The 23,728-nt window shown below is 35.5% G+C and overlaps 1 protein-coding gene across 10 annotated transcripts in view; it reads left to right on the top strand.

Annotated features, from left to right (window-relative positions):
• Nucleotides 1-23,728, top strand: part of LOC144974618 (DDB1- and CUL4-associated factor 1-like) — a 58,207-nt gene that overhangs the window by 32,127 nt on the left and 2,352 nt on the right. For 4 of the 10 annotated variants that reach the window (XM_078917661.1, XM_078917659.1, XM_078917662.1 and 1 more), the window contains exons 23-40: nt 502-602; nt 1,136-1,217; nt 1,694-1,929; nt 2,824-2,999; nt 5,464-5,539; nt 6,190-6,251; nt 8,204-8,267; nt 8,758-8,829; nt 10,867-10,905; nt 12,694-12,756; nt 13,309-13,400; nt 15,758-15,839; nt 16,378-16,611; nt 18,096-18,186; nt 19,337-19,435; nt 20,870-20,946; nt 22,255-22,353; nt 23,284-23,419. In XM_078917661.1, coding sequence (XP_078773787.1) covers nt 502-602; nt 1,136-1,217; nt 1,694-1,929; nt 2,824-2,999; nt 5,464-5,539; nt 6,190-6,251; nt 8,204-8,267; nt 8,758-8,829; nt 10,867-10,905; nt 12,694-12,756; nt 13,309-13,400; nt 15,758-15,839; nt 16,378-16,611; nt 18,096-18,186; nt 19,337-19,435; nt 20,870-20,946; nt 22,255-22,353; nt 23,284-23,419 — 1,881 coding nt within the window. The remainder of the gene's footprint in view (nt 1-501; nt 603-1,135; nt 1,218-1,693; nt 1,930-2,823; nt 3,000-5,463; nt 5,540-6,189; nt 6,252-8,203; nt 8,268-8,757; nt 8,830-10,866; nt 10,906-12,693; nt 12,757-13,308; nt 13,401-15,757; nt 15,840-16,377; nt 16,612-18,095; nt 18,187-19,336; nt 19,436-20,869; nt 20,947-22,254; nt 22,354-23,283; nt 23,420-23,728) is intronic. The other 6 variants (XM_078917667.1, XM_078917668.1, XM_078917665.1 and 3 more) reach the window with 3 other exon arrangements.

Raw genomic sequence — 23,728 nt, 5'->3', positions numbered from 1 at the left:
TCTGTACACCTGCTGCACTATCCCTCCATCTGACCCTTGCTCTGGCACTTCACTCGGCTTGTCTACAGTCGACTTTACCTGCCTCACAGAAAGATTTTTTTAATGAGCTTTTATATAGCGCAATATCCACTAAATGTGCTCAAAGCGCTTTACAATGGGTCCCTGGTCAACAGCAACATTTAACATGTAGGACGGGACATGCCGCTTATTAGGCGATATTACAATTTTTCGGACAAAGACAACGCTGTTAACGGCCAGGTACTCATTTTACACCCGAGTACGGTGAGAGAATGTGAGTAAAGAGTCTTTTCCAAGGACTCAACTATGTGCCGAGCAAGGCTCGAACCCAGGACCTTCTGATTCGAAAGCGAGTGTCATACCACTAGACCACATAGCTGCACAGATGCCATATTTCTCAGGTGACCCACCCCTTCCCTCATACCTAGTACAGTAATCATCAAGGATTTATGAACTGTTGTATCTCATTTATCATTTTGGCAGGTTTACAAGAGGCAGCATCTGCTTTACAGAAAGAGGCTAGTCTTCCCAAATGTTCTACCCCTCCCCCACACCCCATCGGTTTTCCATGCACACCAAAAACAGTAAGTTCAAGAAAAAGTTTCAGTTTGGAAAATAAAGGACGAATGTTATTGAAACATAATAAGTCAGTAAGAGGCAAAAAATAAAGCAAGGTTTAACTGATTTTGCAAAATAGTAAACAAAAATGATCAGAACAACAAACAACAAACTCAGGAAATAAATGATTGGATATAATTTGAACTAATGTCAAACGAGATGATAAAGTTATCTTGCCAAAAATTGGACTACTCATTTATTACCATTTACCTATTTCGTTACTAACCTCTGAACAACAAAGTTTAAAGATAATCAAATATGAGATATACTTGAAAGATATAACTGTCATGACTCCCTTGTGAGGTAAAAAATATTTGAGAGGAATGAAAAAGATCTTGTAAGAATATTAATTTTCCTTTTCATCAAATTGGCCATACAGATAGATTGATCAAGATTTCCTCCTGTTGTCTGATGGTAAATTGTCTCGTTATATAAGAATCATAAAAAGTAAACAAAAAAACTATTAATACCTGCACTCTCCTTTTTGTTATTTTTTCAGCGCCGCCAGTTAAGTCAACCAAACGGTCCAAGTACCTCCTCCTTTTCCCAAAGCCCCACCTCACAAAACCACACAGGGAGAGGTTAGTTTTTGAAGAAATTTTATCAAATAGTTACCTCTGCTAAATCTGCATTGTAATATACATAGGTGGGAAGTACCAGCTATTTAGCATTTTCCTACCACCACCACTATAATAATAATAATAATCATCATCATCATCATAATCATCATCATTTAAATCATTTAAATCTCATATTTGCCTGAAAAGTTTGCAAGTCCATGCAACAACAGCATCACCATCATAACACCACAGCCACTAACACATCATCAGTGTCCACTCCCACTAATACCTTTTTTCACGCATTCTTACTGTATATTATATGGTGATTACTAATAAAACTGATCTTTGTTGTGAATGTCTAATTGGGTGATTTTCACCTGCTGTAGAATAATAATATTTACTTTTAAATATGCTCATAGTGAGCCCAAAGTAATAATGTAAGGTCCAACTATTGAACCATTAATCTGAAACTAATTTGTCTTATTTTATTTCCCCAGTTTCTCCACCCATCAACATAAACAACACCTCTACAGCATCTCAGTCTTCCAAGCCCCAGACAAACACTCCATCTAGTCACAATGTATCGAGTACTTCAGAGAGCCATCAACACAACAGCAGCAGTAACAAGCAGGTGGTGCCTACTAATAGTAGTGCCACTAATAATGGTCCCATCAGATTTAGTCTCAATAGAACGCCTGCCACTAGTAATACACCGCAGAATTCTTTACAGAAGGTAAGCCTTTGCATGGCAAAATTATTATGTTGTTATCATTATTATTATTATCATCATTGTCGTCGTTATCATTATCATCATCATCATTATTATTATCATTATCATTTTGATTAATCTATCTTCTAATTTACAACAAGCATGAGAAAAGTCAACCAAATTGTGTAATTGTGACACTAAACACAAAATAAGATACCACCTTGCAGGTCATAAGCAAGTACTCGTAATTTTTGTCTATGACACGGAGTTTCAAAGTAAAGACACAAATATATTGCGCATGGACATTTTATATTCCCTGTTGGGAACTAGCCTCCCCCCCCCCCACTTTTAGCTTAGACGAATTCTTTTTTCAATTCCTTTGACTATCCCATCGTCTTCCTCTGACTGGCCCTGGAAAGATCTGAAAGTGTATCAGTCATGTAAAATTCCTAAAAACATTCTATAGATTTCTTGTACTGGAGCTGCAATGAATCCTGTAGAACTCTTGATGACTAAAAAAAATATAAAAGAATAATCATGCTCTATACCTATCATCGCTTAACGAAACAAGCAGTCTTACTTACTTACTTATCCAAACCAGCGACCACCTGAGCTCTAGCCCTTCGGTCTCGTGCCATGACGTAGAAGTTAGACGTCTTTTGTAGTTGTTCCAGGTGACTATAAAGTGTGTTAACAAGCAGTCAAAAACAAGTATAACCATTTCTCTTAGTCAAATAAACTTGCAGCTCATCATCAATCACTCAATACAAGTTATTGAAGATTTTCTTTTGAATACATTCCATTGGCCCAGAATAAGTCACTTTAAGTTGCTTTTCTTATGCTTATTTTCTGTGCAGCCTAATGCACAGTAAAACATTCTTTCTAATATATTATTTAGTTGTTTATTTCCATCTTCAGCCCAAGCGGCGGTTCCAGAAAGAAGGATTCTTTCCCTCAGGTTTCCACCAAAGATCCACGAAATCAAATGATGACTATGAGGTGTCCCTAGATAAAATTGTCACAGAGTATTTGAGGAAACAACATGCTCTGTGTCCCCAGCCCATCTCGACTTGTCCCACCATGTCTCTCTTTTTGTAAGTATTCCCCCTATTTTCATTGAAGTCTTTTTGAATCACTTGTAAAAAGCCCGCAATTTCGCGGGGAAAGAACTATTTTCAATCGATACTGTACTCACCATCATTTAATGAGGGCAGAAAAACAAACACTCTAGCACCTTTAATAACACTTATGACTAACCTCTCGAGCTAACCCTAATAGAAAAAACAACTCTCGGACTGCTTTGCACTACCTTTCAATACTTAACAAATCACAATGGCGGCCGAAAATCAAAATAATGGTCAAATTAGGAAATTTTAAACTTTCACAAATCTATCAAGGTTTGTTCTTGAGTTCTTTAAATACTTCTATATAATGACAAACTGAATAATATAATGCCTGACAAAATATCAACGGTGAAAGTACAAATTTAAAGAATACGGGGATGTAGGAGCTTTCGGAATGTCTCCCCTTTACTTAACTTATGGAAAAACAAACACCCTAGCACCTTTAATAACACTTATGACTAACCTCTCGAGCTAACCCTAATAGAAAAAAAAGAATCAAAATGGCGACTGAAATACCTTCATGTGATCAAGTGAATAATATCACTATGAATGCCACGATTTGCTGAAAAATGCCAACACACACACACATGTATACACCACACACAACACACACACAAACATACACACACACACACACACACACACACACACAAACATACACACGATTAGAACATACTACTACATAACAAAACTGATCACCGCTAAATCAACAACACAACTGAGGTAATAATAATACTTGATGTCATAAATAGATGACGCAAATTGACAACTTTTTACAGTGTCAAAATTAGTTGATTTTGAGAGCCAAGTGTCGTCGGTACATATTTTATGATATTATCTGTTTGACTCAACGAACTTTCAAACTGACTGTAAATTATAAAAGGAAATCAAGTTATCTGTTTATCTATCTGTAAAAAATACATTTCTAATTTTCAAATCTTTCAGTAGAGTTGTGCGCCGTATCAATTTTTTTATTGACTCAAATAAGCACAATGTTCTCCACAATGCTTTATTTTTTTAAGAAAGGTTGCTTGGACTAAGATAGATGCAGCAGTTTTAAGTTAAAGAGATAATACTTGCACAACTTATCAAATTATCAAAGTTGGAGAAAAACTCATGAAGAATTAAAGAGTTTATTCTGATATTCTTTTCACTCGCTAGAATAGGATTCAATAGTCGTAACGTCACTTCCTTCCTAATGACACATGGTAACTTAGTAATACTGGCTCTAAACTATCGGAACAATGGCGGACGCCCTATGAAATATTTCTCCGGCGAGCATAAAAACGTTTCCAGAGGAAAAAAAAACATAAATTTGATCATGTTTTGACTTTTACACATTCTGATCAAAAGGCATATGAAAAGGGAATGAAAAGTTCTAGCCAGCATGAAGAATAAAAAGTAATGATTTTCTTTCTTTAGAACCAAAATGGCCGCCGTTGCCGGGCTGCGTGACATCAGACTACTGAATCCAATTATTCCATAGTACAGATTTACAATTTCTACCAATAAATTTTAAATCAATAAATTTTTGTGGGTCGGGGCTCTATACAACACATGATATCAAACATTTAAAATTATTATTTTATGTATATACTAATAAAACGATGTAAATCAGTTATCCTTGTGGAACCATATTTTGTGTTTAGCCTTTTATCATTATTATTATTGACAAGCAATTTATTTTTTGCTCATCTTTTAAAGTATTTTCTAGGTAAATTATAAATAAATCAAACTGTCTCCTTGTGTACTAATGTTGCCAAGGAATGATTTATCTTCCAAGGCACCGATTATTTTGGTAGTTATCCAGGTTTCACTTATTAGGAATCAGATTAATCTAACTTTGTCTTCCAGAACTATTTCTTCCATAATCTTCAACAAGGATTGTGATTGATGGTATTGAAGTCGACAGACATATCTATTTCAGTTAGGACTATTTCTATTTTGTCTAACAGGGATGGATTTGGCAGCAAGCCATTAGTGCGTCCAGACATATCTATTTCAGTTAGGACTATTTCTATTTTGTCTAACAGGGATGGATTTGGCAGCAAGCCATTAGTGCGTCCAGACATATCTATTTCAGTTAGGACTATTTCTATTTTGTCTAACAGGGATGGATTTGGCAGCAAGCTATTTGTGGGTCCAAACTACATCTGCTGATTGGTGTACTATTATAAAACACCTTTTTTTATTTTCATGAAATACATTTGTCACAGATTCATAAACTCGAGACTTCAATGATCAGTTAAGAGAGGCGTGGGAGATATAGATAAATAGGGTTTCTATTTTGGTATGCTTTAATCATCATTTTGTCAACAATGGTCTCATATCTCATCAAATCTTTTTATTCCAATTTAGTTAGTCTTTCTAATATATTGGTGTAGATTTGATTAACCTCTCCACCCTTGATAATGATGCTTTTTCTGTTTTCTAGACCTCATCAGTGTCCAGAGCCATTGGCCAAAAACAGTGCTTCTGTGTCGATCGGCAGCAGGATATTTGACCGACAGGTAAAATCGAATGATTCACAATTCTCTCTCATCCTAGCTTTCACACTATGGCATTCTTCAACCAGGTACAACTCAGAGCATATAGTATAGAATATAATCTATTCAATGGTGAAATGTATTCACTCTGCAATGTTGAAGACAGACACGAGAAATTAATGGAGATAATTTTAAGCACAATGCTAGTAATTGGTTTCTCTTTAATTTTATAATTATTGTAATTCACGTTTTAAATTTTAGTCTGTTTTTTTGTTTTGTTATTTCTTTCTTTATTTTTGTGTACTGAAATCGAATGCCAATGAGACTTGTTTTAAGGTGGCATCATACAGCAGTATAGTTGAAATTGTCAAATTGTGAAATTTTAAACTTACGATAGATAGTCCTTAATTTGAAGGCATTAAGGAAAGCGAACACCAAAAAAGCATCACAAGAAAGAAAAAGAAAAAAAAAATAAAGAAAGAAGAAATGGAAATGATAAAATTAAAAGAATAAAAAAGGCCATTGTGGGAAATTAAGGATTTTTAGATACTAGCTGATTGTCGTCTTATTTCTGCAAATGATCATTTCCCAACTAAAAAATAACGATATACGACTATAATAGATATAATTTTCTAATGTTGACTTGTATAATGTTGCAATTTGATTTCTTTCAGATTCGACCGCCTCATGGAGGTCCTAATGGTCTGCGCTTTACAAGGAGATACTTGTATTCCAAGTAAGATTTTATTTCTGGTTACCACAAGTACCAGATTCTGTTCTTGTCACAGAGGGCTCAAGAAAAGAGATTTATATGTATTCTTAGATTTAAAGTTATCATGAAACCAGGTAAAGGGGTGAGCAGAGCAAAGTTAGAATCTACCTCCACCTCCTGGTGTCTGATGATTCTTCATCGGTTCACATCCTTGATAATTCTCCTACCCCTCTAATTCATTTATCTTTTCCACATGCCTTTTTGTCCCTGCTCTAGAATGGGATTATTTGATCTCAACTGCCTACCTCCCATAGTGGGCAGGGAGGTACTTATTGTGTCTTCTATCCCCCTATATCTGTTTTCCAACTTGCATTCTGTCTTTGTCTTGGAATGAGATTGCTTGGTTTTGTCCTGGCCCTGGTCGGGGTCATGGCTGGGAAGGAAACAGTCAAATGCATAGTTATTGTATTGGAGATGATATTTTTTTCCTTGTAAATCATCTCTCTGTTATGTATTATTATATTTGTTATAATTTATAATGTAAGCATTTGAGTGTGTTCCTCTTAGTGGGGGCGGTTGGTTGGATGGGAGCATCACTCTTGAATCATATACCTATGATGTTCGCATGGGTGTACGATCCGATAGTGATGTCGTTTCTTCTTCTCTTTACTAGCTTATCCTGCTTCTTTGGTTTGTGATTGTATTTTTGACAGGGGATATTTTGTTTTCTGTAAATCTTCTGCCTGTTTGTTCTTGGTTATTTATAATTTAGCTTATGATATCTTTAGGTTATGATTTTGATTTACATTTGTACTATTTTTGTTAGATTTCTTGTTTTTTTTGTTTCAGCGGTCTCTCATATAACCTCAATTGTGTTGGAAGAGACCTAAAGCAACAAACAAACCAAAAAAAAACCTCTTAGTGGGGGCCGTGCTTGTGTCCAGATGAGACTTATTGGTGATCTCACTTTTTACTATCCCATTTTCTTCCTTTTTACTGGCGCTGATATGACCAAAATGTGTTGCAAGCGCTGTAAAACCCTTAAAAACAAAACAAAGGATCTCAACTGGGCCCTTGCCAGGAGTCTTTTACTTAGAGGGGAAACTTTGATATTATTTATCTATATAAGTCAGTATATTTTTTTTTAATACCTTGTAATCATCTCTTTACTGTCATTGTTAGATTTTTAATTAATATATTTATTTTGTAACCATCTGAGTGTATCCCTTTTAGTGGTGATCCTGTAGCAGTGTCAATGTGGGGCATTTTTGTGATTACAAACTAGTAACAAGGATCTGATTCTCTTGTATCTACTGAGGTTTACGTAAATTAGTCCCCTTTATCCGACGTGTTTCTTTGTTGTTTGACAGCTGGATCTTTTGACTATTCTATCATCTTCCTTTTTACTGGCACTTAAAGTGACCTTTAAACTCACTCAACCCTAGAGATTTTTGCTACTTTTGAAAATAGGTAAAAATGTATTAAAAATGAACATGTACATAGATAGCTTTATTCAACTACCATTAACATGTAAAATCTAAAAACATTAGCTTTGATACTACACCTATAATTTGTCTCAGAAAAAATGTAATAAATAGGCATGAGGTAAAAGTAACCCCGGGTATAATACGGATATAGTCGGTGTTAGGGTTGAGTGAGTTAAAATGAAGCAAGGAAACATAGCAGGTTAAATGGTAACAATTGTTCTCTGACTCAAAGCCTTAACTTTTGGCCAGGATAAATGGCATAGCTTGAAAAATAATCATGCAACTATCAACTACATCCTGAGCCTTTGTATTTGTTTCGTAATGTGTTGACAGAATTGAATATCGTCCTTCAGTCAGGTGTAATCAAGAAGAAAGTTCAAACTTGATATCAATCAGTCATTTCAGTGACTTATTTCATACAGATTTATAGTTTTGGTGTATGTGCTGGTACAGTCTTTATTTATTTGGGGCTTTTTTTTTTCTCTTCAGAATTTGTTTGCTGACAAACTACAGAGACACTTCAGGTGATGGACTGGCATGTTGCGCTTTTGATGTGAGGACATTTTTTTATTTTTTTTTTAATTTTAAGAAAATTTCATTCCTTTTGATTTAATATTCACATTTACAATATATATGTAGAAAGGGAAATAGTTTCAATAGTTATAAAGGAAAATGTGTTGAGCATATCATAACTTTACAATTAGTTATTTAGAAAATGTATAAAAACAATACTAATAACAATAATAACATATTAATATGCTCAAAAATTTGTAGCAAGATAGAAAATAGTTACAAAAAAAATAAACTAAGCTCAATAGACCTGTGACATTTCTTTCTCACTTACTGAAGAACAAATTCCTCTCATTTTATTTACCATTTTACTTATTAAAATGACATTGAAAGTAAGTATTTCGACGTTTTTAAAGCGGAATCTGAGGTAACTATGAGGCCATCGTCACAATTTGCATACTGATAATACTTTTTGCTCTGGTTTTGATATTATAAGTAACTAGTAAATTTTTTCTCTATGTATTTTATTTCAGTGTGGTGGAGATTCAATGTTTATTGGTTCGTTTGCCGGAGAGTTACGAGCAGTACCTGTCAGTGCTACTAGTGTAAGTTATCTTTTACAAACCCTATTTTAAGGCATTTTGCAACATTGAAAAACAAGAGATCATCACGTTATTCTCCAATGAAAATCGCAATTGAAATACATTGTTTTATCTGTTACAGTTTAATGTAATTAATTTACCTTTTTGAGCATCCAGTGCTATCCATACCTGCCGAATCTTACGAATTTTTCGTAATTTTACACAAATTTCATGGCCAAATACGGAATTTTATGGAAATTTATGAATTCTTAATTCTTAGTAATACTTAAATAACAGACCTGCCAACCAGTACGATTAATCATATTTTAGTACGATTTTTGGACCCTGAATACGCCGGTTTTCGTGGATTTAATACGATTTTTTAAAAGATATGTGATGTGAATGATGTTGATGATACATTTGATGCATTGATACACACGTATCGTACACCAACTGTTGACTGTGTTTCTGAATGAATGATGCATCACATTTAATACTATAGTTAACATTTCAGTTGCTTATATGATGCCGGTTTTCACCAATATTTTTCTCATACATTTTTGAGGATTTGCATAGAATTATGCATATAAGCTTGTTTTATACTTTAAATAGTCTCAGACCACATTTAAACTTTTGCCACTTATTAAATAGAAAATTTTAAGTGAAAATTTAATTGAACTAACATCTTTGACTATGAAGCCTTCAATTAAAAACTGTATTGCTAATTAAGTTAAACATAAATGGGTTATTTCCCTTTATAATAACTAAATTACTCTATTTTGATTTATAAAATTTATAATGATCTTTTTTTTTCTTTATTATTTTGTACGAGTCTTGAATTACAAAGTTGGCAGCTTTAGGAAAGGTATTTGGTTCAAAATGAATTTTTTAGAACCATTTTAGAAGTATTTAACTTGTCTCTGCATATTACATACTTTGCGAATTTCCCATCGTTTGACCAAAGTAATAGTATTAGTAGTATATAGAAGTAATAGTAGTAGTAGGAGGAGGAGGAGGAGTAGTAGTGAATGCTCAAAAAAAAAAAAAAAAAGAGAGAGAGAGAGGTGGATCATTAGATAACATATATGGAAAATATCTTGCTTCTGTTGCAAATTGTCATCTATTGAATTGAAGACGACTCTCCCAGATATTTTATCTCAAAACTTTCTCATAACTGATGTACTGGGCTAGCAGATATCACCATCACAACTTCATTTGGTACATCAGCATCTCTTACCATCAACATCATGACATCCCCACTTCTACAACTGCCATCACAGCATTGTCACTGCCGCAACCACCACCACATCATTTCTACCATCACCGCCACCACAGCTTCATCATCATCACCACCACTACCACTAGAGCACCATCGCTACAACAACCAACACTTCTTCACACTGACACTAGCATCAATACTACCAACATGTTAAGGGTCTTTTGGTCATTTCTTTGAGTGTTTCGAAAGCAATTTCCTTTGATATTGCAATTTCTGAGCGGGTGGTTGGATGGGAGCATCACCCTTGAATCATATACCTATGATGTTCGCATGGGTGTACGATCCGATAGTGATGTCGTTTCTTCTTCTCTTTACTAGCCTATCCTGCTTCTTTGGTTTGTGATTGTATTTTTGACAGGGGATATTTTTTTTTCTGTAAATCTTCTGCCTGTTTGTTCTTGGTTATTTATAATTTAGCTTATGATATCTTTAGGTTATGATTTTGATTTACATTTGTACTATTTTTGTTAGATTGCTTGTTTTTTTGTTTCAGCGGTCTCTCATATAACCTCAATTGTGTTGGAAGAGACCTAAAGCAACAAACAAACAAAAAAAAAGCAATTTCTGAGCCTTATGCTAATTTTGAATGACCATTAAGTTTTAGTTTCTCGATAAATCGATATTTTTGTAATCACTAGAGATTGCTTGAATGATGAAGATCAGAGTTTATTTTAATTTGGGATTGATGTTAGCTTTTATATAAATTTTTGTATAGTGCGCACTTTATTTCCACATGTGCGGACAAAATACACTTTTTTTTCTTCCAAAAATACCCTTTTTAGTGTCATGGAAAACACTTCTTATCCTGGAAAAGTTGGCAGGTCTGAAATAATAATAATAATAATGATAGGATGAAGAAGAACAACTACTACTACTACTACTACTACTACTACTACTACTACTACTACTACTACTACTACTACTACTACTACTAATACTACAACTACTACTACTACTACTACTACTAATACTACTACTACTACTAATACTACTATAATAATGATAATAATAATAATAATAATAATAATAATAATAATAATAATAATAATAATAATAATAATAATAATAATAATTATGATAATAATAATAATGATAATTATGGTTGAACTTACACAGTTTCAGAAATTACTAATTTTGAAGTTTTCAATTTGGCACATCATCTATACTGTGGAAATTTGTTGTCACTTTCTCATATTATTCAGTTATTATTGAGAAGCAAAAATTCCAAAAGATTGATATATGAAGAAGTATACTCGTTTTAATTCAGCAGGTGAGATGGGTGGCAAATTTTTGAAATTGTATTTGCCTGGGTGGGGATCTTGACCTCCCATAGCGGGCAGGGAGGTACACAGTGTGTCTTCTATCCCCTTATATCTGTTTTCCAACATGCTTTCTGTCTTTGTCTTGGAATGAGATTACTTAGTTTTTTTCCTGGCCCTGGTCGGAGTCCTGGCTGGGAGGGAAACAGTCAAATGCACAGTTATTGTTTTGGGAGATGATGTTATTTTCCTTGTAAATCATCTCTCTGTTATGTATTAGTATATTTGTTATTTTTTAATGTATAATGTAAGCATTTGAGTGTGTTCCTCTTTGTTGGATTTTGTTCTTGTGTCCGGATGAGACTTATAGGTGATCTCAAAGTAAGTACATTGGTGATATGCTCTTGGAATCTACATCTGATCCCTATTTGTTCCCAGTTCCCCTATGTCTTAATTTCTCTTGGACGCTTCAATTGTAATTCTAGAACGTTTTACTATCCCATTTTCTTCCTTTTTACTGGCGCTGATATAACCTAAATGTGTTGGAAGTGCCGTAAAACCCTTAATAACTTAATAAAAATAACAAATTGTATTAGCAGCCAGTATCATTGTGTTGAATCTTATTGCCCTGTTGTTTACTTTAAATAATAATGTGAAATTGAATGTAAGCTTCAATTTTATTACAAAACCAGATCAAATGAACGTTTCGGGTTTCCCCTTTATCAACAAAACGGGATGAATGAAACACTACAGATGAATGAGATAATGTGGTAGTGGCGTAGTTAAGATGAATAAACAAAACATTGGTTGGTAGGAAATTTCCTCTGCCAACCAATGTTTTGTTTATTCATCTGTTGTTTCATTCATCCTGTTTTGTTGATAAAGGGGAAACCCGAAATGTTCATTTGATCTGTTTTTGTAATTAAATTGAGGCTTACACTCAATTTCACGCTTTATTTATTTCTTGGAGCTTCGAGCAGCAACATTTACATGTTTACTTTGCAGTTTAGAACTCAACATTACTTTGACGTTCTCAAAGCGTTTAAAGATATATTTACACATATTCAATAAATCCGCTTCTGGTGCTGATATAACCTAAATTTGTTGCAAAAGCTGTAAAACCCTTACAAACAACAATCTGCTTCAATTCAGTTTTTAAAAAAATTATTAGACTTTCTCCAATATTTAGTATTTTAATGGAAACATAGATCAAAAGAAGAAAAGATAAATGAAATTAGTACAAAGTTATGATAAAAGCCCGTTACGATATCACAATCTATAATGTTAATAACACTCATACCCTGATGCTGGTGAAGGAAAAATGAAATGATAGTTTCCTTGTTTCTCCAGGATGATTACGTCAGCACTATTTGTCATTCCTCCCCTGTCATCCAAATCAACACATCTATGGTGGTAAGTTTTGAAATAATGGTAGTGTATTTTTTCAATCTTTAGATAGGTTTCTGTGCAAAAATACTGACTTGGGTAAAGGTCCTTCACAAATTTTGACAATGTACATGCAATGATACATGACTAAAAAAAACACTAAAATTATCTGTATTATTTATATTAACTTCAATCTATTCGAGTATCAAAGCAATTGATGTGAAATCACCCAGCACTTGCATAATGAGATTTATTTATTTAAATCTCTATAATTGCAAATGTGATACGAAAAGTAAAAAACGAGTTGATCTCATTTTAAATACTCTAACAACCATTTTAATCATCCAGAACTCAACGTTGTTCAAAAGGTAGAAAAAAAAAAGGGAAACTTGAAATATTAAAACTCATTGTCAATTTTAAAATTTAAAAAATGCTGAAACTGATGGTCATCGTCAATTTTTGAATAAAGAAAAAAACCAAAACAATCCACCCTTGTGTAGATACTTAGATGCATTTTTATTTCTTTCTATCATCTCCTGTAAATATTTTAAATACATTGTTTCATTGTTTTTATTTTAGGATCCAGATCTTATCATAACAAGTACATGGGGTGCTTCCCAAAACAGTGCCCTCTGGGGATTCAAGAGAGATACAGATACCTGTGTGTTGAAGTAAGTTTGTTGTGATGGTGGTTTCCTTTGGCACTTGTCAAATACATGTTCTATGCACAAGGCAGTAACTTTTCTTATCCACAGCTCATCTTTGTTGAGTATTTTATATAATTAAAAAAAAAAATATATATATAATTCCCTTTATTCATCCCATAGGGGAAATTTGTCTCTAGGGTCTATTCCAAGAGAAGACTGGAATAACTCAGGCGTCAGCCACAGTGCAGCGCCGCAACTGAGCTAGAGCGAGGTGACTTGCTCAAGGCCACACAACGTAGCGGAATTCGAACTCGGTACCTTTTGGGGACGAAGCAAAGACTCAGTGATGCCAAAACTCCGGTTTCACCGGAAAAAACTCCGGTCTGGAGCAAAAAATTCCAGGCTCCGGGCAACTTCCGTCAAATTCCGGTGAGGTCAATTTGTTCCAAGGATACCCCCCCCCCCCTTCCAACCACCACATCATCATCATTACCACTAGTATTACAACCATCATCACCACCACTACTACTGCAACCACCACCACATCATCATCACCACCACTACTACTACAACCACCACCACCACCACACCATCATCATTACCACAACTACTTCTTCAACCACCACCACCACATCATTATCATCACTACCACTACCACCATCACCATTAAAACCACCACGACCACATCATCATCACAACCACTACTACTACAACCATCACGACCACATCATCATCACTACCACTACTACTACAACCACCACCACCACACCATCATTACCGCTACTACTACAACCACCACCACCACATCATCATTACCACTACTACTACAACCACCACCACCACATCATCATCACTACCACTACTACTACAACCACCACCACCACACATCATCATTACCACTACTACAACCACCACCACCACATCATCATTACCACTACTACTACAACCACCACCACCACATCATCACTACCACTACTACTACAACCACCACCACCACATCATCATTACCGCTACTACTACAACCACCACCACCACATCATCACTACCACTACTACTACAACCACCACCACCACTACCACTAATACTACAATACCACCACCACCACCACATCATCATCACCACTACTACTACAACCACCACCACCACATCATCATCACTACCACTACTACTACAACCACCACCACCACATCATCATTACCACTACTACTACAACCACCACCACCACATCATCACTACCACTACTACTACAACCACCACCACCACATCATCATTACCACTACTACTACAACCACCACCACCACATCATCATTACCACTACTACTACAACCACCACCACCACATCATCACTACCACTGATACTACTACAACCACACCACCACATCATCACTACCACTAATACTACCATAACCACCACCACATCATCATCACTACCACCATTACTACAACCACCACCACATCATCATCACTACCACCACTACTACAACCACCATCATCACCACATCATCATCACTACCAATACTACTTCAACCACCACCACATCATCATCACTACCACTGCAACTACAACATCAACCATTATCACATCTTCATCATCTCTACCACTATTACTACAACCACCACACCACATCATCCTCACTACCACCAGTACTACAATCTCTACCATTAGGTTTTGGCGCTTTACTTCATTTGAAATAAGGAAACTTTGGGATTGTAATTTGCAATGTGTTTATGTATCATAATATACACTGTAATTCTAATCAGTTATCTATTTAGAACTATACAATATGTAAACACAATGCCAAATACCATTCCAATTCCTTTTTGTTTGTGCGCGGAAATTCCTCTTTCGGCATGGAAATTCCTATGAGTGGTGGCTGAAACTCCTGTGAGTGAAATTTAATGTTGGCGTCTCTGAAAGACTGTACCACTGAGCCATGCTGTCCTGATTTTATCAGGACATTCTATTTTCTAAGAAACTGTTGAGAGGTCCAGGGTTTTTGCCTGCTCTGAACAACACATTGTTGAGTCCTTGGAAAAGCTTCTTTATTCACATTCTCTTACAGCACTCATTATAAAATGATTAAATGGCTGTTTACAGACCTACATGTTAATTGTTGCTGTTAGCTAGGGACCCCTTGTAAAGCACTTCGACCACATTTAGTGGAAATTGTGCTATATAAATGCTGACGTTTTTGTATTGATTGAATGGGACATAAATGTGTAAATCATTTCATGCTGTTAGATGATATGAAAATACCAAGCAGAATAATTTTACATTTGTAAGTATGTGAGATACATTGCAGCATTCCAGATTGCGTGCTTCATTCAATAAAAAAATATTTTTATAGGCAATTCAGCTATATTATGTATTTCTTATTTCAGGTATAGATTTGATGAACATCATGCCACCCTGGCCAATCTCAGTCACGACAGATTCATTGGTACTAAAGATTTTGTAGCTACGGTAAGATGATTATCTGTGTTGTCTCTGTCTTCATCATCATCGTCATCATCTTCATCATCATCGTCATCATCATCATCATCCTTGTCATCATTGTCACCACCACCACCACCACCGTCATCATTATCATCATTTTAAATGCTTAAATAGCCTTGCCCCCCACTATCTTTTGGACCTGACTAAAAAGAAGTCAAATTCTCGCTCTTTCAATTTTTTTTTGCTCAAAAGTCTGGAACGTTCTGCCCAGGTAGATCAGAGAAAAGCAAACAATGGAAACATTCAAAGTGCATCTTTCTTATTCGAAAAATACTTTTACTCATATAATCATGTAATCTGTGTCATGCTAATTATGCTGTGTTTTATCATTTTATTATTATTCAATGAATTGTATTTTTATTGTAAAGCGCTTCGAGATGCAATTGCATAGAAAGCGCTATACTAAATGTACATAATTGTTATCATTACCATCATCGTCGTCTTCGTTGTCATCATCATGATCATCATCATCAATGACATCATCAAAATGTATTGTTTTTAACAGATCTACGACACAGCAGCTGGCACCAAAGTGCAGACATTGTACGATGAGAGCAAAGCCAACAACTATAAATTTAATGTGGCTTCGTTCAACCCAACAGATGACCTGGTTCTGAACGATGGAAATTTGTGGGATGTCCGCTCTAACAAGTTGATCTATAAGTTTGACAAGTTCAACCAGTACACTAGTGGCTGTTTCCATCCCGGTGGTCTTGAAGTCGTCATCAATTCGGAAATTGTATCCTATTGTTTCATACTTAAATTTGACCCTCTCCCTCAATCTAAACTCGGTTTAAAAAAAAATAAAAATCTCTGTCTAAAAGCCCACAGAGCCCCAAAGTTTTTCCTGAATTCTGTAGCATGAGATGGATGAAAACAACTGCGTGCTACCCGTTGGTAGGGGACTAGTCTATAGCCAATTGGATTCAATAGTCTGATATCACGTCGCTCAGCAATGGCGGCCATCATGGTTCTGAACAAAGAAAATATGTACTTTTTATTCTTCATGCTGGCTAGAACTTTTCATATGTCTTGTGATCAGAATGTGTAAAAGTCAAAACAAGATCATCTTTATAATGTTTTTCTCCTCTGGATACACTTTTATACTCGTCAGAGAAATGTTTCATAAGGGCGTCCGCCATTATGCTCGTCGGAGAAATATTATTTCATAAGGGCGTCCGCCATTGTTCCGATAGTTTAGAGCCAGTTACTAAGTTACCATGCGTCATTACGAGGGAAGTGACGTCATGACTGTTGAAGCGTATTACTTTCTACCAGATTTCATACATTCAACTACCCAATCACTGTTTGGAAGACAAATGGTTAAAAAAAAAAAAAACCCCAAAAAAAACTCTTCTTGACCAGATATCAACACCAGTACCTTTGCTTGTGTAACAACTGAACTGTCAAGACCCCCAAACTGGATTGAGATTGACTATTAAATAAAATAAATAAAATAAAATTCCCTTTATTCATCCCATAGGGGAAATTTGTCTCTAGGGTCTATTCCAAGGGAAGACTGGAATAATCCAGGCGTCAGCCGCAGTGCAGCGCGCAAATTGAGCTAGGGCGAGGTGACATACTCAAGGCCACACAGCGCAGCGGGTAATGGAACTTGGTACCTTTCGGGTACGAAGCAAAGCCCGTACCGCTGAGCCACGCTGCCCCTAGATCATAATATTTAAAACCATTTTTTTTTTAACGTGTAGAAAATTTACTTGCTCAAAACCATTGAAAAACTCATATTCAGTGATTCTGAACATTTTGATCCTAAATTCTTCTTCTTCGCATTCGCGGACCCAATTCAAAACTGCCGTATTCTTTAAAAAATGCCTAAAATCTCGTCCTTCAAATATTAATCAATTAAATTGACTCATCTTGAAAACTCTCAAACCTGGGGCTTTGCAAGGTCTATTTTTGGAATATTAAATGATTTGCCATTAATGAGATTCCTTTACTTTCGGGAGATATCACCTAGTCTTGAAAGTCCCTAAATGTTTACATTTTGTTACCACATAAGTTAGAAAGCTTCCAAGTCACCACACCTAAGAAGTGGACAGTGATGGAAAGATATGTATGATATAGTCTGATTAGAAAAAAGAAGAATGAGGAAGAATGATCCCTTAAAATCATCCTTGCTTAGCCAGGGATCAAATCTTGGACATCAATTAATCAAAGTAGAAATAATAGTTTATGAATGGTTCTTTCCTTAACAATCTTTAGTGGGATATCCGCACATTTAGACTTCTTCACACAGTGCCTGAATTAGACCAATGCCAAATTCTATTTAATCATGGAGGAGATGTTATATATGGTAAGCAAATAATCTTTATAACTATTATTACATTCCTTTTCAGCCATTCAGCCATTCGTTGGGTACATACATGGGTTTGGAAATGGTTGGGAATTTGTTAGGTCAACATCACTACTACCACTATCATCATCATCATTATCATCATCATCATCATCATCATTATCATCATCATTATCATCATCATCATCACCACTACCGCCATAACTAATAACTGCAACCACCACCACCATTCATCACCATCAACATCAACTCATCATCACTACAACCTTCTCCTCCACATCCTCATAATCAATGCCATCACTCTTGCAACCATCATTATCGCTATCACCACCACCACCATCATATCGTGCTTACCGCTACAACCTCCTCCACATCATTATCACCACCACCACACAACAACCACCACCACTACCATATCATTACTACCAGCACTACAAAAATACTACAACCTCATCTCATCATCACTACCACAACCACCACCACATCATCATCATCATCGCTACCACAAAACTGCAACCAAGACCCCTGCATCATTATCATAACTCTTTTCTTTCACCATATCTGCTGCACATTTTACTATTCATAGGACATCTAAAATCCTTTTTTATAGTCTTTCCTTCTATTGTGAAGTTTATGGTCCGGAAAAGGTCTGGAATGTTTTTGCCTGAAGTTGTGGGATCCCTGATTAAAAGATATTGCACTTCTTTCTTTTGACTTTGTAGCTGGGTGGGGAAGAAGAAAAGAAAGATAAAAAGAAAAAGAAAGAAAAACAGAGGAGAAGGAAAGAGAGAGAGAGAGAGAGAGAGAGAGAAATTTAAAAAAAAAAAAAAAAGAAAGAAGGTTGCAGCATGGGTACTTTTTCTGGTTTTGCTTAAAATTACACTGATTACCACCCACCTTGTTCTCTCCTTGGACGGAGGTAAATTGCGCTCCTTTATTTTTTCAGTACATTGCTTTGTTGACAAAATTTCTGATTACCCCGTTTATTAAATTAAAAAAATATATTGTTGAACTTGACCCTGTTTTTAAAATGTTTTAAATATTGTTGAACTTAAAGCTGCCTTTTCTTTATGTGCATTATTTTTAAAAAGGAATACGACAGAATTGATGAAAATAACAGGATTTATTGTAGGTTTCTTTAACTCCACAGCGATTAGGGTAGATGATGATTTGTCTGGAGATTTACTTATGAGACGTGACTATGCCTCCACTCTAAAGACATTTGACGCCTTCAATTATTCTGGTATAGGTGAGTTTTGAAGTTGAATTAGTCTTGAATCTTGTGTGTCTCTGTGGTCTTGTACCCACAACGCGATGAGATAAAGTAGTCTGGGGTTCCTGACCTCCCATAGTGGGCAGGGGGGTAATACTGTCTCTTCTATCCCTTTATATCTGTTTTCCAACATGCTTTGTCTTTGTCTGGGAATGAGATTACTTGGTTTTGTCCTGGTCCTGGCCAGATGCCCCGGCTGAGAGGGAAAGAGTCTAATGTATAGTTAGTTTTGGGAGATGATATTTTTTTCATTGTAAATCATCTCTCTGTTATGCACTGTATTATGCTTTCTTTATATTATATATGATTTGTAAAACATTTGAGTGTGTTCCTCTTAGCGGGGACCTGTGCTTGTGTCTGGATGAGACTTTTAGTGATCTCAATCTAAGTACTTTGATAGAGTGCTTTTGGAATCTACACCTGTTTCTTATTTGAACCAATTCCCCTTTGTCTTCCCTTTTCTTGGATATTTTATTGTAATTATAGAACTTTTTACTATCCCATTTTCTTCCTTTTTACTGGCACTGATATGACCTTAATGTGTTTCAAGCGCCGTAAAACCCTTAAAAACATAAAAACGTAAATTAGTCCTGATGGTTTGAGCCTGCAATTTGACACTTTATGAAAGGCGTTTTGCACACAGTGTCCTCTGTCCAGCCAGCCGTGATGAGGTAAGGGCTATTAGATTTGGTGAAAATGACTTTACAATAGACTAGCATTCTATCCAAAGAGTGACAAGTAATTGTTAAAGTCCTCGAACACCATATAAACAATGATGACCCACAACTCAGTCCTCGTACAAAGTTCTGTGAAAATTTATCATCTTTCACGAAATGTCTGAAGACTGAATTGTTTCTTAAGGATTATTTTTTATGAAGGGGATGTAGCTTAGAATTTGTTTCTATATGCATGCTTATTATGTTGTGTCATGAATTTATTCAGTGCTGATGGTTTTCCTCGGATCCACAGAAATCCGCGATTTTGGCGTCCAGAGGAGGAATTGCCTCCTTTTAAAAATTACAGTTTCTCGAAACAATGTGCTAGCAATTGGAGAGTTGATGTGTGGTGGAACACACAGGTGCAGTTTCCCACTCTCCAGAAGTTAACTAGAGTATCAATGATAGTCTATCATCTCAATTGCTCTAAAAGTGTGGTTTAGTGCAGTAAAAATGGGGCTTAAAGGCAATCGTTCAACATTTTCCTACTTTTTCACTTTTTGTCACCATCAGCACGGATTTATGTTTGTTATTTTTACCAGTTTCTATCGTATGAAGTGCTGCAGAGAACGATAACTGGATGTTTAGGCACTGTATAAATTCATATTTAACCTCAAGGGCCAAATGGCTTTCTACTTTGTGTTGCATCTTGAACAAATGGTTTTTTCCTTTTTTCTTTTGTTTTTTAACTCAGGGACATTTGACTTGAAAACCAACAGCATTTTGGATTTGGCTGTGGATAGAAACGACCAATTGATTGGGGTCATCGAGGTAATATTCATTTAAAAGAGACTGGCAGCTTAGAAAATTTCCTGGCATTCTAAAATGAAGAAAAGTAATATCACAAAAGCAGTTGTTAAAATATATTCTTTCTTTGATTCACCAAGTCAGTACTGATGAGAATCAGCAAAAATTCTAAAGTGATAAATAGCTTTATGATTTTCCTCATATTACAGATCTTAGGAAATTGATTACTCCCTTTACTTTCACCAGGAAAGTAATGCTATTTGAAACATAAAACTAACTGGGGTCTTATGTCCATAATGGGCTGGTTGGCACTTACTGCATCTTTTATCCTTCTATCTCTTTTCCTAGTTTTTTTCTTCTATCTTTGTCTGGCCGGAGTCCTTGGCTGGAAGGGAAACAGTCAAAATTTATAATTTTGAGAAGTGAAATCTTTTTCTATGTAAATCCTCTTTCAGTTACATGCTGTTATATTTTTTGTGTGAATATATCATGATTTGTAAACATCTGAATATATTCCCCTCCGTGGGATCCTGTGTTTGTGTCTGGATGAAACTTTTAGGTGATCTCAAATTTAAGTACACTGATCGTATGCCTAGAAATCTTCTGTTCCCTATTTGAACCATTCCCCTTTGTCTTTTTTTACTGTCCTATTTCTTCCTTTTCACTGGCGCTGAAATGACCTAAATTTGTCGCAAGTGCTGTAAAACCCTTAAAAACAAAACAAAAAAAGACTTACAGCGTTTCAGCCCTTGGCATTCCTCGGGGGACAGACAAAAACACTCCCAAAAAAAAACGATGAGAGAAAAAATAAATTACATTTGAATACTGAAATTAAATTATGAAATCAACAGGGAGGGAGGGAGGGATATATAGTGGATGATGTTAAGACAGGAACAATAAAATCTAGACAGGCCAAATGAAAAGATGATTAAATGGGACGGATAGATAAGGGAGAAAAAAACCCTCAAAAACAATGAACAAAACGGGGAGAGGGATGTCATCAAAGATGGGTGATTTGTTGTTGGTTAGGACTGGGGGGGGGAAGAGAGAGAGAGAGAGAGAGAGAGAGAGAGAGAGAGAGAGAGAGAGAGAGAGAGAGAGAGAGAGAGAGAGAGAGAGAGACAGACCCCTGTCTATATTTTATTCTTCCTGTCCAGATATATTCCATATATATATATATCCTACCCTGATATATTCATAATTTTGATGTAACGTCCTCCCCCCCCCCCCCCCTCATTTTCTTCATATTTTGTCTGTCCCCAAGGGTCGAAACGTCATCCTCTTTACTTTACATCAGTGCTATTTTGATTGCTTCTCGTGTTTAATGAAAAGGTTTTTAAATTCCAGAACATGTCACAGCACGAGTCTGACCCAGAGGAGTCCATCTGCCGTGTCTACGAGATGGGAAAATTGAGAATGCCTGAAGATACGGTAAAACTTAATCCTCCCCCCCCCCCCCCCCAAAAAAAAACAAAAACAAAAACAAAAAAACAAAAGACAGACCAAAAAAAAAAAGGAAAAGGATAAAAACAATATTTTAAAAATAAAAATTATAACTATTGTTGCGGTATTAAAAAATGAAATAGACTGCAACTTATGTTTATGTAATGGTATTGATTAGATATAATTGAATTTGTTTTTACTGATTTTGTTTTTAAATGTCGAAAGCAGTTATAAATGTTGAACTGTCCTGCTTTATACAGCCTTATGCTTCTATGAAACTAAATATACAAGGATAATTGTAATAGATGGGAAACATATCATGCATAGGGGAATGGGGAGCAAGTTAAAAGCATGTAGCTTTGCAAGCACCATTTGCAGTAAAATTAGTTTTTTTTAAAAGCTTATATTAAAGTTAAGACAAGACCTCTCCCCTAATGAGCTAACCATAATCTCCGTTATTAGGAGAGATTAGTCATGTAACCTAACATACATGACCAAGTGTTATTGCAGAAGCCACACTGTTTTAAATTTTTTTTTCTGTATATTATATCTGTCACACTTAAGTGATTAGAGTCAGACACCTTTAACTCACTCAACCCAACCACCGACTATATCCGCATTTTATCCAGGTTTACTTTTACCCCATGCCTATTTATTACAATTTTCTGAGACAAATTATAGGCGTAGTATCAAAGCTAATGTTTTTGTTTAGTATTTGCATGTTAATGATAGTTGAATAAAACTATCTATCTTTGTACATCCTCATTATCAATACAATTTTTGTTCAATTTTGAAAAGTAGCAGAAATCTCTAGGATTGTGTGAGTTAATATAAAGAGACATCAGTTTTTATTGAGTTTTAAAAAATGTATGTTATTTATTGTAAATGTTTTTGTTTTTGTTTTTTCCCCAAAACTAGCCTGAAGACGAGGAAGATGATGGCCAAAATGATAACTACGATGACGACGACGATGATGATGACGATGACGATGATGATGACGACGATGATGATGACCCTTATGCAGAGATAGTAGATGGTCCTGATTCAGATTTAGGTAAGAATTGATGTGTGTGAGGTGGAGATGTATGGCAGATGTTCCTAGGGTGTTTTTTTTTTTCTTTCTTTTTTTGTAGTTCAATGCTTTATTTACACAGCTCCAGATAGAAAGTAATCGTATGTGAAACCTGAATGCGACCAATACATACATTTAGATTGGTTATTATTTTTAAAAAGTGGCTTTTAAACATTGCAGATGTTCATGTATTTAATTGTGTAGGGAGGGGGGTATGTGTGTGTGTGTGTATGTGTGCATGCATCTGTTTATGGGTGTATGTCTCAGAGTTGGTGCCACGCTTAATGATGG

The sequence above is a fragment of the Berghia stephanieae genome, chromosome 6, assembly GCF_034508935.2.
Source record: "Berghia stephanieae isolate SIO BIC M18660-M18661 chromosome 6, UCSD_Bste_1.3, whole genome shotgun sequence".
Taxonomy (NCBI): Eukaryota; Metazoa; Mollusca; class Gastropoda; order Nudibranchia; family Aeolidiidae; genus Berghia; species Berghia stephanieae.
The sequence above is the reverse complement of the archived record's forward strand: the minus strand, read 5'-3'. Positions and strand labels throughout refer to the sequence as shown.